At 41.3% G+C, this 17282-nt stretch overlaps 2 protein-coding genes across 3 annotated transcripts; one reads left to right on the forward strand and one right to left on the reverse strand.

Annotated features, from left to right (window-relative positions):
* Positions 1-886: 886 nt before the first annotated feature.
* Positions 887-7791, reverse strand: gabpa (GA binding protein transcription factor subunit alpha). 2 transcript variants are annotated; one of them, XM_021322822.2, is made up of 10 exons: positions 7674-7791; positions 4682-4774; positions 4426-4570; positions 4241-4325; positions 3923-4147; positions 3643-3837; positions 3486-3542; positions 3200-3322; positions 2822-3014; positions 887-1560 (listed from the first exon to the last, which is right to left on the reverse strand). In XM_021322822.2, the coding sequence occupies exons 2-10, from the start codon at positions 4756-4758 to the stop codon at positions 1341-1343; spliced, it is 1320 nt and encodes a 439-aa protein (XP_021178497.1). In that variant the 5' UTR covers positions 4759-4774; positions 7674-7791; the 3' UTR covers positions 887-1340. The 2 variants fall into 2 exon arrangements, with proteins under 2 accessions (XP_021178497.1, XP_012730552.1); XM_012875098.3 differs by lacking the exon at positions 7674-7791 and adding an exon at positions 7330-7616.
* A 2309-nt stretch (positions 7792-10100) lies between these two features.
* Positions 10101-16024, forward strand: u2af1 (U2 small nuclear RNA auxiliary factor 1). Its single transcript, XM_012875106.3, has 8 exons — positions 10101-10217; positions 11589-11676; positions 12132-12198; positions 12525-12574; positions 12880-12978; positions 13096-13229; positions 15545-15637; positions 15734-16024. The coding sequence occupies exons 1-8, from the start codon at positions 10174-10176 to the stop codon at positions 15852-15854; spliced, it is 696 nt and encodes a 231-aa protein (XP_012730560.2). The 5' UTR covers positions 10101-10173; the 3' UTR covers positions 15855-16024.
* The last annotated feature ends 1258 nt before the right edge of the window (positions 16025-17282 follow it).

Here is a 17282-nt window from a genome sequence, read left to right on the forward strand (position 1 = left end):
ATAGCTTCAGCTGCTACAATGTTCTTGAAAGGATTAGAGTTGTTTTAAGACATGGGCTTCATCCCTGAGGACTGACTAACCCAGATGGAAATACTAAAGACACCACTCCACGTAAGATATTGACTGCTTATAACTTCTGAACAGAACCTCGCTTCTGAATCCTGAACTGTCCCTTTATTAAGCTTTATTTTTTTGCTAAAGCATATCATTCCTGATTGAAGTCTATATCTTGATTGTAAATACTTGGTCTACTGAAGGTCTGGGTCATTGCCCCCAAGTAACATGATGGTTTCCAGTTATTGTTGTTTTTTTAAAGTTCCTCATATCAAAACGTATCAACTCATGTCTGGCAGCAATATTGTACGGAGGAGTCGTCGTTAAACATTCAAAACGGCTGTGCTTACTGGAAGTAAAGCGACCAGATGTTTTCCAGATGGGTCCTGCAATCACATTCCTTCACCAAATCAACCCTATTTTTCTACATCTGCTGTGTAATCATGTACAGTGCTGTAACGCTTCGTTTCTTTTCTGCCGTATCTGTTGGAGCGATCCGACTCTTCTTAAGTTATTACGATAGTTGCCATGAATGTGACGTGCATATATTTGCATCATTATCAAAATACAACACATATCACCTCTGCAAATGTACAGAAACCAACTGAAGCTCTTAATCAGGTGAATGTTGTCTTTCTTTTTCTCTCTCTCTCTCCCCTCCACTTCAATGGTTTAGTGACCTTCCTTTTAGCGTGTGGTTTGATGAAACATTTGCTTAAAGTTAGAAACGCTTTCTACACTTCTCATTCCATGAATAAATTTTGAACGAACGTACGAGTGTCTGGCTGTTTTTTTGTTTTTGTCTGGAAAAGATTTACATCTCGCACAAAGCTGTTAGAAAATGCTTGTCGCTTTATTCCCAATCCCCTATAGTGGACAAAACAAGGGTCCAGCACTGTAGGGAAATGCACTAAATAAAAATACAAAAAGGGTTCTTATGAAAATACACTTGCCTTCGTGGCTATCAAAAAACATAACATATTTGTATATACAGTGGAAAAAGATCCTGGATTACAGACAAAAAGAGAGAGCGCACGACGCCGAGCCTTTTTTTTTTTTTCATTGTGGTTTCAGTCACACTCATTCAGCCATGCACACGGACAGTCTGTCAATATAAACACATTCGCTCCTCATCCTGAGCACGCTGCTGCTGGGCAGAATTAATGAAAAGCTTAAAAAACAAAAACATCTCCTGCTTCGGTCTAAGCTGAATTTAACTGTATGGGACAAAGTTTTTTTTACTCCGTGCGGATCGGGGGGTGGGGGGATCGGCTTCGTCTCCTCCCTCAGCTGTCCTTGTCCAGCGTGGTGGCCAGCGTGACCGTGGCGATGGGCTGTCCGATGCCGTGCATCTGCATGCGGGCCAGTTTCTTCTGCTCGCACTCGGTCACCAGGTTGTTGAGCTCGGCGGCGCTGTAGCCGATCAGAGTCCTCAGGTCGCACACAAACTTGTAGACGAAGCGCTTGCCCTGCACCTTGCTGATCATGTCCCCGTCGTAGTAGTACCTGAACCAGAGCAGAACAAACGTCACTGCCTAAGAGAGCGCTGTGCAGAGCTATCATCCTCATCAGGCTGAACGGTAAATAAACTTGCGCTAAGTTTCGGTTCTTTTTTTCCCCCAGCTAGATCCTTGTTAAAGATTAACGCCTGGTATGTGTTATGATAAACCACTCACCTGTTCTCTAAAAACAGCAAGCTGTGCCAAGGTGTAACATCTAACAATGCATACCATGTGAAAGCAACATGTACTCCCCGCCTTAAGATAAAAATTATCTCGATGGAAAAATCGCAGACGGGTTAAACGAGTCTTATTAGTATAAATAGATTAACAAAGCCCATCATTACCTCTTTTCAAAAGCTTGTCCGCGTAAACAAACGTGCGAACAGGACTGCTGCTCTCGTCTGGGCCGTTTTACTGGCTGCATTTTTAGTGGAGCGCTTGTTGTACCCACAGGAATTCCCCCCCCCGTCTCCAGCTCTGTGCAGCTTCCCTAACCATCCACGCTGATGAAAAATCCTCCTCGTCACCTTTGCTCTGCACACAGGCTTTTTCATGTGGGACAGAACTGATTTTGGTCTCATGGGACACAGGGGAGCCTTCTACTTTACGTTTGTCGTGTCCCCTGCGGGACGTAAGGCAGAACCTCCTCGGTTTTCTTTTAAAAATGACGTTTTCTCCTCGCCCTTCTTACGTAAAAAGGCCAGCTTTGTGGATTGCATCATCAACTTTTCGTCTTGTCAGCAGATTCTCCCACCCGAGCTGCATGTCTCTACAGCTCCCCCAGAGCTGCCATTAGCCTCTTGGTCCGCTTCTATGACTGATGCCCTTTTGATTGGCTTCCCGTCCCTTTTTGATTGGACCGTTTGTTTGCTGCCCTGCATCATGGGGTTTGTAGTTTTGTCACAGCACTCTAAATGCAACACGTGGAGCTAGATAATTCAGTCAGTACACTTCTCAAGATAACTTTGAAAATGAAAAGAAGGGATAAATTTGTCTACAAATTAATAAAATCAAAAACTCAAGATGAAAAATCTGGACGGAGTTTGGAATTGCTTCAAAGTCACATGTGAGTAAAACAACTTTAGACTTTTTATGACCTGATAAAAGTCAATTAGGCGTTTTATCTAAGCTTAAGTATAAGTGCATGAGTAAGCCACGTACTTCAGTCTGTCACCCCTGGAAGTCCCGATGCTTTAAGGTAAACGTTATCTAAATGAGTCGGTCCTGCTGAGAAAAAGGCCTGGAATCAACGAGGAGAAACAAACCTCAGGGCCCTGCTGAGCTTCTCGTAGTTCATCGTCGGCTTGTTCTTCCGCTGGCCCCATTTCTGAGCCACCAGCTCCGGCTGGTTGAGCTTGAACTCGCCCTCCTCACCGACCCAGGAGATGCAGTCCCTCGCGTCTTTGTCCGTCAGAAGCTCCAGCAGGAACTGCCACAGCTGGATCTGACCGTTGTTACCTGAGCAGTGGGACGACGGAGCGAAACGACAGAAAGGATTTGGTTATAAATAAAATTACAGCTCCTGCAACCAGACATCTAATGAGCGCCTGAGAGTCGATTTATCAACACTATGAGGCCAATAATGCACCCGATTAATCAGAAAAGGTTTGGTTACATAAAAGTTGTCTGAGGGGTTGCGATACCTGTGCGGTTGCCGGGTGAACTGCGCTCCTCTCCTGAAATCCTTGGCGCTCTGGGGCCCCGGTTGTGTTTCAGCACCTTTATAGCCGTAGGCGTGCTCACTTGAGCTGGGATTATCTGGACAGCTGCAGGCGCACACACACACACACACACACAAAAAAATAAGCGATCAGTCACGCTGTAATCCAACTGCAGATCATTTTTATTTTAGGAATCGTTAAAAACAGAAATGGAAAACATTAACAGTGACGTCGTCAGACCCATGCAGGCGTAACCGTTAACACTCACGTTGGTCGATGGTGACCGTGGCGTCCCCGCCCGACTGGTCCTGGCTGGCCAACACATCTGAGACAAAAGCAAAGGTTTACTGTCGCCCGTCCCTTCACGCGGGTTCCTCTTCAGGCTAGAGGAGCGAAGCGGAGGGGGGGGGCTCGCTCTGACTCACATTTGCGCAGCAGCTCCAGGTGGCTCCACAGTATCTCGCCGTTGGGCACCTTCTGAAGGAACTCCTCCTGGTTGAAACCGCAGAGCTCCCGGCCGGGGATGTGGATGCTGCCGATTTCCATCTCGTCTATGTTGAACTCCTTCATGACCCACACGGCCCAGTGGATCACCTGATCGGCCGACCAGAGCAAGGGGTCTGGGGACGAGCGAGACGTTTAGCGCGCTTTCATGATGAGTTGAATTCAGCTCTCTCTCTCTCTCAAAGCGGAGGCATCCCTCACCGTATGGGATTCCGAGCCGAACCTGCTCCTTGCGGTAACCCTCCAGCGCCGCGGCCCAACGCGTCACCTGCTCCGAGGTCTCGTCGGAGAGGGAAGACCGCTCCACGGCGATGAGCTGCCCCTCGTCCACCAGCGTTCCGTCTTCTCCCGCCGCATCCGGGTCGATCACAACCTCTACTGTTTCTACTGGCTTCACTATTTCCAAAATGTTCAGCTTCTCCTCCCCTGTACAAAGAAAAAAAAACGCCACACATGATGATTTAGTGAAGGTTTTGGATTTTGGCGTAATTGTGTCATGACTCCTGGTTAAACTGGGACCTGTTTTGGTAATAATCTGCAGGCTGAGCTGCACGGTGCCGTCCGTCTTTACTCCCTGATCAAAGAGGCTGTGATCCGGGTGGAGCTGCAGAAAGGAAAACAATGAATAAAGTTAGCATGGAACCAAGGTCCGAGGAAATATCAGCTTCATAACATGAGATGATCTAATCCCAGAACGTGTATACCTGAATGTCTTGTAAGCAGATGTCAAATCCATCCAGACAGAATTGGACGCGAGGCTCCAAAAGCTTCTTCAGATTGCCGATTGGCTCATTGATGTCGATGTCTTGTTGAATTAAATCCGATGCAGTGATGGTCTGCTCCTCAATGCTACGAATAAAAGACAATTAGAACGGGAAAAAAAAAAAAAACAACATTTAGGCTCTGCACAAAGATAGGCAATTCACACTAAGAGCTCATTTAAACAATCTTTTAGCTCACCCTTCCTCTATGCATGCCTGTTTCTCCCGTTCATCGATCTCTATCTCTATCATCTCCTCTGGCTCGCTTTTAGCCATCCTGACAGATGGGTCGCTTGGAAGAGAGAAGAGACAATAAGTTTTAGTCAGATGAATTTAAGCAAAAGTTGAAGCATGAAAAACTATCAAATGCACACCAAAAAAAAACAACAACAACAAAAAAAGCAACGATATAGTTGTATTTTGCACAGAATTGGTTTTAAATCTGGTTATCATGCCAAAATATGAAGATGCTCAGATTTCTCCCATTTAAAAAAAAAATAAAAAATAACAGGACATACAGCACTATGAAAAATGTCCCCTTGGGTAACCATGAGGCGGATTTATTAGCATCCAAGTGCTCAGAAACACATACACATCATTAAACAAATCGTCCTTTTCATTCACATTTAAAACGTTGAGCTGTGCTGCCCTCTAGTGGTTCTCAAACGTACTTTTCGCAACCATTCAAAGCGTTTGAATTTATGGCAGAGATTACACACACAAAAATCTAAAATTATTGCACAGTTGTACATTTTATATGAAGTCACATACGTACGCTTAATAATCTGAAGAAAATTCTGCTCATAGTCATTTATGCTTTTAGCTGTAAAGGGCTCTCTGTTACTGTGAGCAGATTTGGGTTAGAATATAGTTTACAGGGGTTGAAATTTACCACCCAAAATGTTAGCTAAAAACACTTAATATGTCGCACAACAGAAAATCTTGAAAAAAAAAAACAAAAAAAAAAAAAACAGTTTTAAGTCATTTTGAAAAGAGGTCAAAGAAACTACCAGGTTGATTGGAGTTAGTTCTGGAGGACTAATCCCTCCACCACATGGAGCTGTGCACTGCTGATCAGCTGGCTGATCAGCAGTGGTTCTTTTTAGAAAAAAAAGGTTCTTTTTAGAAATGTAAACTACTTTAGCTGCTGATGTTAATGTCTTTAGAGCTCGCATGTGACCCAGCTTCACTGTCTCCAAACCCAGTTAAATATATTTTGTGACGGGGAGAGCAGTTTGTAATTAACTAGTAACGTGAATATTTTGATTGTACTCATCTAAAGAAACTATATTAGGCATCTTGGGGGAGAGGAATTTTTTTTTCCCCCAGGGTTTCTGGTGAATGCTTGAAATTCCTCCAAACCAGGTGGTTTAGTGCCCTACACATCAAGGATTCCTATAGTTTTGTCAGAATAATGACAGCTTAAATTCTTCAGCCAGAATCACAAGGAACAAATCAAGTCTACAAAAAAAATTAATGCACAAATATACAATTTTAAGGTGCAATTAAATTTTATCAAAGATCTTAAACGGGAAAGTTGGCCTCATATGAGACTTTTTAATACAAAACAAAGAATAATAAAAAATTTTTAACCCTGGTTATAAAGCTGTGAGACACTCACATTGGCTCATACCAACTTTATACCATCGACAAAATGTATGCAGATATTTCATGATTTAACAACTATTCTCAATTACAGATATTGATATATTTTATTAGTTATTCACAAGATTTGACTGCTATTTTGACTGCTACTATGGATGTGTGTTTATCAGCGACGACTCTTCATTACTGGTTTTGAAAAATCCACAATCTAGTAAGATTTTTGAAAAAAATAAGTCTTCCAAAAAATATTATATGGGAACATCGAGCATTCAAGATCATACTGAGAATTTTCAAGTTTGCTTTTATTGTTCTTGCACTTTGTCTCATGGTGAAATACATCAATAAAAAATGCTAAAACAGCTGTATAGCACACAATGTAATGCCCATATTCTGAACAGTATTGACATAAATAAAACAAAATATTTGAATTATCTGTCCAAATTGATATACATAATATATACCTTTTTTATTGTACTGTTCTACTTCTCACATAAACATCATTTGAGCGGCTTGTTCCGGTCTAGGAAGGCCTCGGAGCCTCGCCTCCTCATTGGCCGACCGGGACGCTTCACTGCCGGCCAACGGTAGCCAACGCGAGGTCGAGGCTGTGGCATTCGGGGCCATCTGTTAGGCCCCAAACTACAAAATACCGACCAGATATGACCGGTAGCCCCGATTAGGTGCATCGGGAGTACTGAAAAACACGTTTCCCGGGGCAGGCTACACGCGTGGCAACGCTGGAGCAGGCCTGTATCGAAACAAGTTAGCCACGAAACAGCGGCGCATTACACAACCGTCGATCCTCCCCTGGCTCCGGTGCCAAACTGCGGGTAAAATATCCTAACGGACGCCGCGGGGTTTGCAACTTCAGCGGGGAGGGTGGGTGTTTGTTAAACGACACAATAACTCTGGATGCCGAAAACTTTTAAAACGGAAATAGAATAAACGGAAACAAAACAGCATAGGGCAAATGAAAAAGGAGCCGGAAATCCTGGCTAAAGGTTTACAGCGTTACAAGACTTCCGAGATCCGCCGCCCGGATCGACAACACCCGCTCGCTTTTTTTATTTTCACTTTTTTACGCGAAAACCAGCGCCCGAAAACATCCACCGCCGCGTCGGCCGGTTTGATCAAACTCCGAACGGTTATTTTATAAAAGGCGGAAGTGTGGACTGCGCTTCGTTTAATCCCCCCGGGATGTGTGCCTGCTGTCTTGTTTGTAAGAGAGGGGTTCAGCTTTACCTGAAGCTAACAAGTTAGCGTGTCGTTTAGGCGGTTTCTGTGTTCCGGGCGACGAGAAAGCCCAACAAGTCACTTTGTCTGCGGTCTCCCGAGTTAACCCAGCGTCGGTAGGACTCCGCTATTACCCGAAGGGTGCTTGTCTGGAAGGTGGGCGGCCTCTTCCCAGTAACCTCGGTTTACTTCACAGCAGCTAGCAGGGTTAGCTTTGCTAGTTCGGCGCTAAAATAGCGGGAAGAGTCAGGGCACGACTTAACGGACCACTATGATATTACACAAACGTGTTTAAAAAAAAAAAAAAAAGAAAACCCCATAGAGATGACGTCATCGTCTGTTAATATCAGTACCTTTCAAAGTTCAAACTTAAAGATTATAAATCCAAAATCCCACCAGGTCTCGTCGTATCTTGAAGTTTTTAGGGCCAACAACACGGCTATAGCAACAAGGGGCGGAGACTAGCTGGTAACACCGAGCTCAAAATCTGCTAACAAAATACAGATAGTAAAAATAGTTGGTTTTTTAGCTTGTGTGTAGTAGTTGTACATCAAAAAGTGTATTGTAACCCTTTACCCCCTTTCACGTCTTGTCATGTGACCAACCAAAAGCTTAAGTGTTTTTAATTTATTTATTTAATAGGGATTTTATGTGCCAGACCATTGTGAAGTGGAAATAGTTTTATGGAAACCAGAACCATTGTCCTTACATGTGTTCAGCCACCACTGAGTAAATATTTTTTGCAGAAGCACATTTTTCTGCAGGTATTTGAGGAATGCCTGTACCAGTTTTTCAGAATGACTCAATCTAAATAGTATTTAGGAGAGTCTGACTGGTTTGTTCTACGAAGTTAACCATAAACAACACATTGTTGCTCTTTAGGGTTGTTCTGCTGGGATGTTCATCTCCTTTCCAGTCTAAAAAGTCCTCTGCCTGAAACCTGAAAACCAGTTTTCTTTCAAGATTTCCCCAAGTTGTTATTGTTCAGCATAATGTTTCTCCCCGAAGCACATGGCATTAAGCAAGGTTGGCTTTCACCTCTCCATCTTGAAAGGATGGAAGGATTTTTTTTAAAGCATTTTTGTTTTACCTTGATTGCATGAATGAGCTAAGTAAAACAAAGCACCTCCAACCGTTATCTATACCCGCTTATTGGTGCAGGGGCGGGGCGGCCTATCTCCAGCAGTCACTGGACAACAGAGGGGACACACCCTGGACAGGTTGCCAGTCCACTACAGGCCAACAGAGACTCGCGATGCACGCACACACAACTAAGGGCAACTGAGAGAGATCAGTCAACCTAACAGTCATGCTTTTGGACAAACAAAGCCCAATAAGTAAAGAAAAATGAAGCTTAAGGCACTGTTCTATTGCCACAGATTCTTTCTGATCTCGCTCACCACGTGTAGCACTATGTCTGCTGAACACAAGGCTGAACATTTTAGACTACCATACTCCTCACTTGTTGCATCATAAGACTTTTTAGAGGCAAATGTCAAGGAAACCATCACTGTAAAGAGGCAGAATGACTAAGTCTGTGGCATACATTAAATGAAGCCTATTATAAATCATTTATAAAGCTTATTTAGATTTATTGAAATATCAATTCAGGTTAAACTTGTGCTGGTGACAGTACTCCACCTTGTTGAACTCTATTAGATACTAAAACATTTGCTTTGCAGAGTTTAATATAAGTTCTATTATTATCAAATTGTTATCAGCTATTCAATGAAATCATTTCAATGATGTATTGAGAGACTGAATGCACCCAGATAAAAAAAAAAACAACTGATTGAAGTATGCTTTAAAAAATCTGTTTATACACTTGAGCTAATGTATTTGCCAAAGCCACTGACATGTCCATTCCAAAGTCAGATTATTGTCAATATTTTTGCCCTTTTTGTGTTTTCCCACTGGTACATGTAATGACTTTACTAACATTGTAATTGTTTTATATCTTGACAACTTTAGAAATGTACCTCAAAACAATAAAGTGAGATTCACTGATAAATATTGCTGATTTTGAAAAAAAAAAAAAAAAACACATTGCCAACAAGCAAGGTCTGGTTTCTATTGAGTATAATGTATCTCGAAGTAGAAACGGGATGTTTTATTTATGTTAAAGTCGAAATGTCGGCCTGTACATCTGAAGAGTCATCTCAATAAATCTAAACAGAATTAAAGTTACCTTCAATGTTTAAGTCTGAACTGCTGTGTCTTGAGTTCTTATTTTCACAATATAGTATGTATGTGTGTGGTTATATATGTTTATATAATGTTTTTGATTCAGGAAAAATAGTCTAATCTGATTATTGGTGGCCTAATATAGAGACCAAGAGCAGTAAAGTAAATATTTTGTAGTTGGCACTATTACATACTTGTTCCATAGTTCATAATCAGTGCTTTATTAATACCATGGGAAAATCAAGCCTACATCTGAAATATAGAAAACACATACAATTTAAACAATATTAATAAAACAACATAGAAAAACAAACTGACCATATTAAAGCAGGAACAACTTTGAGTTGTATATATAATACAACTTTATTTACAAAGCATTTTAACAACAAAATCGTCAAACAAAGTGCTGTACATGGATAGAAAGTAATAAAATGCAGAAATACCCTAGGCATAGACACATAGAGGCAAATTAATATATATATATATATATATATATATATATATATATATATATATTGATTTATTGGTTGTCTTTTTCACAAAGTTTTTCCTTTTAATGTTTTATTGTGAAAATCAAGCGGCGACAGTCAGTGTGCTTTTATTGTGAAGGACGTGGAGCGGAAGTGCACCAGTTGATGTAGCCTGTTTTGAATATCCAGGCGAGCCAAGATGGCAGAGTACCTGGCGTCCATTTTTGGGACAGAGAAAGATAAGTAAGTCATGAATCTTTGTTTGGTTGATTAATGTAGATTTCCATCGTCAATATTTTCTAATCGTAGTTCCGGATAACGCAGCAGAACTCGCGCAGTTCTGTTTGAAAAGCCGTAGCATTGCGTTAGCCGTGGCTACTAGTGCTAGCATGCTAACTGTCGTTCAAAAAATGTCGCAACGCGACAGTTAGTTTGTGCTCTGAAAAAGATGGTGAGTGGAAACATGTGGTTAAAAATCCCATTATTTAATTTATTTGAAAATATTTCAATTAACTTCAATATTAGTTTTATACAAAACTACTAGCTACCGTTCAGCTAGCCTCAAACATTTCTTTGTTGTAGCTGAAAGAAAACGTGATGCTCGTGGTTCATTTTAAAGAATGATACATTTTCCAAATTTCACAAAAAAAAAAAAATTTTACGCACGCCGAATCGCATTTTTTAAAATTACCCTACATACTATTTTAACTTCTGACTGCCTAATATACCAAAGATATCGGATAATTTCCATCCGGCCCTTGACGGCCAACATAAATAAATAAAGAAATGGCTAAAGTTTGAAATAAATGTCCTAGATGGGTAAACCTAAGCATTTTGGGTCAAATTGGTTTAGACAGAGGGAACAAGGGTTCATGAATGTATATCTTTTTTTCTTTTTTTACATTCTGTGTCAGCTGGTAATTTGTGTAAAACCAGTATTTATTATAAATCAGTATAATAATGTGTTCAAGGAGAAAGTATTTCACCGATTTTAACTGCTGCAAAGCTCTCTACATAGAAAAGTTGAACTAGGTCAACATCTTCTATCTAAAAAGCAGTGGTCCCAAGTCAGGATCTACTTTCAGTTCTTTCCCTGCTGCCGGCGCCTGATTCAACAAGTAAATCATTGGCAGGTTTCTGGAGAACTTCATGGGCTTTTCTCCCATAGAAAATATTTGAAACATATCTTTAAAGTGTTCTACAACAAAAAGGATCTGTAACTGCGATCAATGTTGTTTAAAACATTCATTGATCTGATATCTGATGCCAGTTTCGGTCCCTTCATGCAACATTGACGCTTTATTAAATTACTGGCATAAATACGTCAATCTACTTTGACAGTAATATGTTATAATCTAGAGATAATGGTCACATCTACAAAAGGAAACCTAATGAAGATCAAACAGGTAATAGCAGTGTTTATTGAATTTTAAATACATCCTTAGTATATTTATAGTGAAACGTGTAAATCGGTTAATCTGTAATATTGCGATAAAGTCTTCACTGTATATCTACATATAATTTATGTTTGTCTTTTGTAGAGCTCCTACTGTTTAAAAAAAAAAACTCTTTATTTAACTTTGCTGTTGTTTCCTCTTTTTTCTTTTTTTGCAGAGTCAATTGCTCTTTTTACTTTAAAATTGGTGCCTGTCGACATGGCGACCGCTGCTCCAGATTACACAACAAGCCAACATTTAGCCAGGTAAAAGAAACTCAACTTCACTGACATTCTTCTAGATAGAAAGCATGCTGCTGGGACACTTGTAAGAGACGATGCAATGTTTCAATGGGAAACAACTGTGAACGGTAAATAAAACGGTACGGGATGGATTAGACAGTGACATGACGATAAACAAGCAATTAGACGACGGTAAACAGAACGCAACAGAAGGCCTAACATCTGCAGTAAGAGAAACTTGGCGGAGGATGAGGAGAAACGGAGGGGAAACTGTCCAGTCTCTTCGTTTTTGTACTTTAATTATTGCTTAATAGCATTACATAGTTTGATTTAGCTCTAGAAGACATCACTACAGCACATTGATTGCTTTTCAGTCATTTGCTAGTAAATGCAGATATTATGTTCATACTTTCTGTGCGTTTGTCTTGACCCTTGGCTTTAATTGTTCAAATATGCATTGGTGTTTGTTTGTTTTTCAGACAATTGCCCTGCTGAATATTTACAGGAATCCTCAGAATAGCGCTCAGTCTCTGGATGGTCTGACCTGTAAGTAAAACCCTGAAAGTAGCAGTAACAGTCAGGGGTGTAACTCACCACGATATGGTGATGTTATATCGATTTGTTTGGATGAAGACACGATATGACAAAGTCTGTTATGATTTCCAGTCGATACGATATTATCCGCCCATCTCAAACCATTATTGATATAAATTTACAATAGTCAAAAACAATAGAAAGAGCATCATGAGATACAAGCTAAAAATGGCACAAAATTGATTTATTTGATCAATATTGAGGCTTTCTCCTGACTACAGGATGTAAATGTGACTTAGCGTACCCGTTTATCTCTTATTCTCCACTTTTACCCCCAGGTACCGTCAGCGACATGGAGATGCAGGAGCACTATGATGAATTCTTTGAGGTAACCGACGGCTCAGTTTCTTGGCAACGTTTTAGAAAACATATTGATCAGAAATCCTTCCTCAGAAAGGAAGAAAGAAATTTGGCAAGCTGCGTAAAGCAGCAGAAATAAAGTACAAAACCCAGGAGATCTGGATCTCCTCATTCCAGTGTGAAGGGAAGCAGATTCTTTTCTTTAGACATCGTCTCTGTTTTGACAGCCAGGCTTGTGTCTGGTCGGGCGCTGCTCACTGACTTCAGATATGTCCAGCGTAATCCTGACGACGCATAAAACCTATCGCTTGATTTCTCTTTCTGCCATCGCAGGAAGTCTTCACAGAGATGGAAGAAAAGTACGGAGAGGTGGAGGAAATGAACGTGTGTGACAACCTTGGGGACCACCTTGTAGGCAATGTTTATGTGAAGGTGAGCGCCAGTCTAAAAGCAACGACACTGTTCTTTTTGCTCCGCTGTGAGGGATCTTTTAGCTTTTGGATATATTTTTTTGTTATTCATTTAATATGTCGGTCGACTGCTTCATAGTTCCGTAACGAGGAGGATGCTGAGAAGGCGGTGATAGACCTGAACAATCGATGGTTCAACGGGCAGCCCATCCATGCCGAGCTGTCTCCTGTCACAGACTTCAGAGAGGCCTGCTGTCGCCAGTATGAGATGGGGTGAGTTTCCTGCTCGCGTTCTCCGCCGCACCGCGTCGAACATCAGCCTAAAATACGAGCTCCCCTTAAACTTAGTTCAGCACATGATCGATAACAGCTAGAAGTAGAAGTTGTTTCCAGATTACAAAGAATAATTAGATGTTTCCTTTATATTTTCAGATCGTAACAAAGTGAAAAATCCAACCTTTGCAAACAAAAACAAAAAAAGTTTTGTAAAATGAGCCGTTTCCACTAATACGGAAATGAAGAGAGGTACATAGCCCACCTAAAGATATAAACTTAGTTTAAAGCTAATAAGAGTACATTAAATTGCTTTTAAAGCTGTAAACCGTTGTTGCCTTTCTGTAGCAGATATTCTATGCATATATTGCATAAAACTTGCAGAAGAACTGTTAAATCGTCTCTTTCGTGTTGCCTTTATGATTTATAAAACATTTATTTGTTTTTATAAGAGCCACATTGGAAGGGCCAAAGAGGTTCTACACAAAATAATCATCTTTACCTCCATTATGAAGCAAAATTAGAGTAAAGTCAAATGAAATGTAGACTCGGGTGCAGATTTAACTTTTCCCTGTAAACATGTGGCCGTCCATAGCCTGGTTGTTACTGTTCGACGAAGCGTCGCTAAACTCGTACCAGGCATTAGTTTGAAAACGTGAACATGACTCAGGTTTGCCTGCAGATGGTTGCTAACCAGCTGTTAAGCAGCCATTGGCCTCTGGTTTGAAGTCGGCGTGAGACCTGTCCAGACTACAAGCACAGGGAAGAGTGGTTTTTGTGGTGTTTATCATCAATAATAAATCATTAATAATAAATTACTGGAGATGTAGGAAACGACTTCCGCTCTGATCGTAGCTGCTCACGTTCTCAGAGGAGGGGAAGTCCTGCAGAGGATGCAGCTCGAGCGTCAGGATGGCGACGCCTGTCAGTGAGAGATTATTCAGCTGGAAATCTGACGTGCAAAACTCTGAGCTATCTAGCTATTTTCTTTACTTAAAGGATTTGTATCTTCAACATAAAGAAATCAAGTTATTTCCTCACAGGAAGTATTAAGAGAGAAAGCTTAAATAGAAGCGATATTAATTAAACGATGCTGCACCAGAACAGGCACCAATCGGTCAGCCTCGGGTCCTTTATGGTGATGTACAACAAATCTGTGCAGCGCAGAAAATAAAACCCAAGCAGAACTGTAAACAAAATAATAATAAACAAAGTTATTTTGTACCATTTTTACAAATTCTGGTGAGATGGTCCACGGTCCCGCTCCGTGCGCCAGGTGCTGATGGGAGCGCACCTCTGATTGGTGGCTGGGGCAGACGCCTTCATAGTGCGACAGGTGGCGGTGTGTTACTCCTGCTGCATGTCAGCGGCTTCTGCTGCTTTCTGACCGGCCTTTTTCTACTTCTGTTTATACGTTTCTTATTTTATGAGCGCATGCCTGAGGACTACAGCGCTATTTATAAGTGGCTTGTACTTGTGTAGCGCTTTATCAAGTCCAACGACCCCAGAGAGCTTCACACTACAGTCGGTCATTCACACCCCGACGGTGGTGAGCTGCATTGTAGCCACAGCTGCCCTGGGGCAGACTGACAGAAACAAGGCTGCACAGTACCACACGTTTGGGCTAAATCTCACTGCAGAAAATGTAAATGATTTAAGTGCAATTAAATTTGAACTCTGAAAGATGTACATGCTCTAAGTTCTTCTATAGCAGGACCCCTACTCTGAAATAAAGCATCTACTGGTATACGGTTCATTAAAAAGAGATTTGACTTTTTCTTGTAATCGGTTAAATCAGTTGTATCTAAACTAAGTGATCTAAAATAAATTATTGCTGTAATTTGATTCTTGTAGTAAACCATGTAATCTATAATCTCAGGTCCTGGCCAGGTGTAAACTTGTACAGCCTTAGTGTGCATGTGTGACGTTGCTCAGAGGTCCAGTGAACGCTCAGACGTGAAAAATTAGGAGGAGGGGGGAATTGTTGCTGAGGATGATTGGCCAAACACTGTTAATTGCTGATCCAAGCAGAATTGATACAAATGCAAACATTTCTGACCTTTTTACGCTAAAGAAAAATGAAAATTTTGCATCAGTTTCCTTAAACTTCACAATCATGCACTCCTTTGTGTTTCACGTATAGTTCCAGTAAAATGCACTAATGTTTGTGGTTTAATGGGATTTTAAAGGTTTAAACAATAGTGCTGTGGTTGCAACCTTATTTCTAACACCTGTTGTCCTTGAACTAGTGACTTATCACTTTTAAAAAAAAAAAAATCCCAGAGTTAGTTTTTAAATGTGTTTTGTCTCCACAGGGAATGCACCCGCGGAGGTTTCTGTAACTTCATGCATCTGAAACCCATCTCCCGTGAACTCAGGAGAGAGCTCTATGGACGCCGCAGGAAGGGGTGAAGACTTCTCTTCCATGTTTACGACGTTTTGTCTCACCTCCATGTAAAGTCGTTTTTATTCAGACCATCTCTGCTTCTTCTTTACACCCGCAGCCGCCACAGGTCTCGGTCTCGATCCAGAGACCGGGACAGAGGGCGAGGAGGAGGAGGAGGAGGAGGCCGCAACCACGAGAGGCGTCGGTCCAGAGACCGAGAGCGTTCAGGAAGGTTCTGAGCCTCTCCATCCCTGAATCCATCACTGTGTTGATTTCTTTCTTTTTTTTTTTATTCTTTTTTTTTTTGTTTGTTTGTACCCTGTCTCATTTGGATTTAAAACAAGGCAGCAGGTTTTGAAGATTTGTGAAAACGAGTTTCACCTCATTAAATTTAAAGTTTCTACTCCAATGTATGCCGACTCATTTGTTACTAAACATTTAATCCCCAAACTGCTTCTTAGTTCTGATGAAACATGGGTTTTTCATTTCTTGTCTCTGTTTGTTCCCTTGTTTGAAAAAAAAAAAAAAAAAGTTTGGTTATTTGTGCCGTCAGGTAAATTTGTAGTTTTCAGGGTACCATGAGGATGTTTATGTGCTGGTTATGCTGGGAGCAGGAGAATACAGCTGGTCTGAAATCGTTCAATAAAGACTAATGACGTTGAAATAAAGAAACAAATGGAGAGTGCAGTTCATGTATTCAGTAGTGGCCCCTTTTCCAGGAGTGTGTAATGTAGATTAATCAAAATTGAACATCAGTGGCTCATTTATTTCAGTAATTCAGCTCATATAGTTTATTTATTACACAGCCAGCGGAGGTTTGGCTAGGGCCTTATGTGATGCTGCTCAGGGTTACATTAGAAAGGGCGATACAAGCACCAAATAAATCAAAAAAGCACTGAAATAGTTTTTCTTTATCAACCTGTGGCTTGAAGCTGGTTTCTATCTGCTGCATGTGTGGCAGATGGGGAGTTGGCGCCCCCGTGTGTTCAATGAGCGCTCCTGCTTGCTGCTGGAGAACCGTGACACGCCACACAGGATTTTATTCTACCCCACAATATCAGCTGTTTTCCTGGGCAGGAGCAAAAGAAAGGACTCCTTCAAGGTCCCTTTGATCCAAAAAAATAAATAAAAAATCACCGCTGCACAGTGGGAGGTTATCTCAAAGGTTTATTGCTGGTAATTTGGATGACTATGGCTCACAGCTCATGGAAAATTACCTTTATCGGAACAATATATTATTGTCAGACCAGTGAAGGAAAAACAAATAAATGTTGGCTTGTGAAAAATGCTGCACTGTGTATGCTCAATACCCATCAAGGCTCGTTTTGCATGAATTCTGAGAGACATGGAGGCGATCAGGATGCTGTGACAGCTGCCTTCAGCAGGCCTGCGTTTCTGGGTCTGATGCGTCTCTTCTTCCTCTTAATGATACTTTCTAGATTCTCTGCCTGGCTCAGGTCAGGTGGATTTGCTGGAGTGAACGCTATGGTCGCTGTAGCAGGTATCGGTTATTTTTGGCTGTGTGGGAAGGTGCCATGTCCTGCTGAAAAATTAAATCCTCTCCATTAAACATGTCAACAGAGGGTAGCACAGAGTGCTCAGGAGTTTCCTGGTAGACGGAAACTTTGACTTGAGACGCAGCGGACCAACAGCAGCAGATGAGACAA

The sequence above is a fragment of the Fundulus heteroclitus genome, chromosome 7, assembly GCF_011125445.2.
Source record: "Fundulus heteroclitus isolate FHET01 chromosome 7, MU-UCD_Fhet_4.1, whole genome shotgun sequence".
Classification (NCBI taxonomy): Eukaryota; Metazoa; Chordata; class Actinopteri; order Cyprinodontiformes; family Fundulidae; genus Fundulus; species Fundulus heteroclitus.

Coding starts and splice junctions, on each gene's coding strand:
- gabpa (XM_021322822.2), bottom strand. CDS start 4,758: ATGGCTAAAAGCGAGCCAGAGGAGATGATAGAGATAGAGATCGATGAA. Junction 3,838..3,922: donor TCGGCTCGGAATCCCATACG/GTGAGGGATGCC, acceptor GCTCGTCCCCAG/ACCCCTTGCTCTGGTCGGCC. Junction 3,323..3,485: donor CACGGTCACCATCGACCAAC/GTGAGTGTTAAC, acceptor GTGCGCCTGCAG/CTGTCCAGATAATCCCAGCT.
- u2af1 (XM_012875106.3), top strand. CDS start 10,174: ATGGCAGAGTACCTGGCGTCCATTTTTGGGACAGAGAAAGATAA. Junction 10,218..11,588: donor TTTGGGACAGAGAAAGATAA/GTAAGTCATGAA, acceptor CTTTTTTTGCAG/AGTCAATTGCTCTTTTTACT. Junction 12,979..13,095: donor TAGGCAATGTTTATGTGAAG/GTGAGCGCCAGT, acceptor ACTGCTTCATAG/TTCCGTAACGAGGAGGATGC.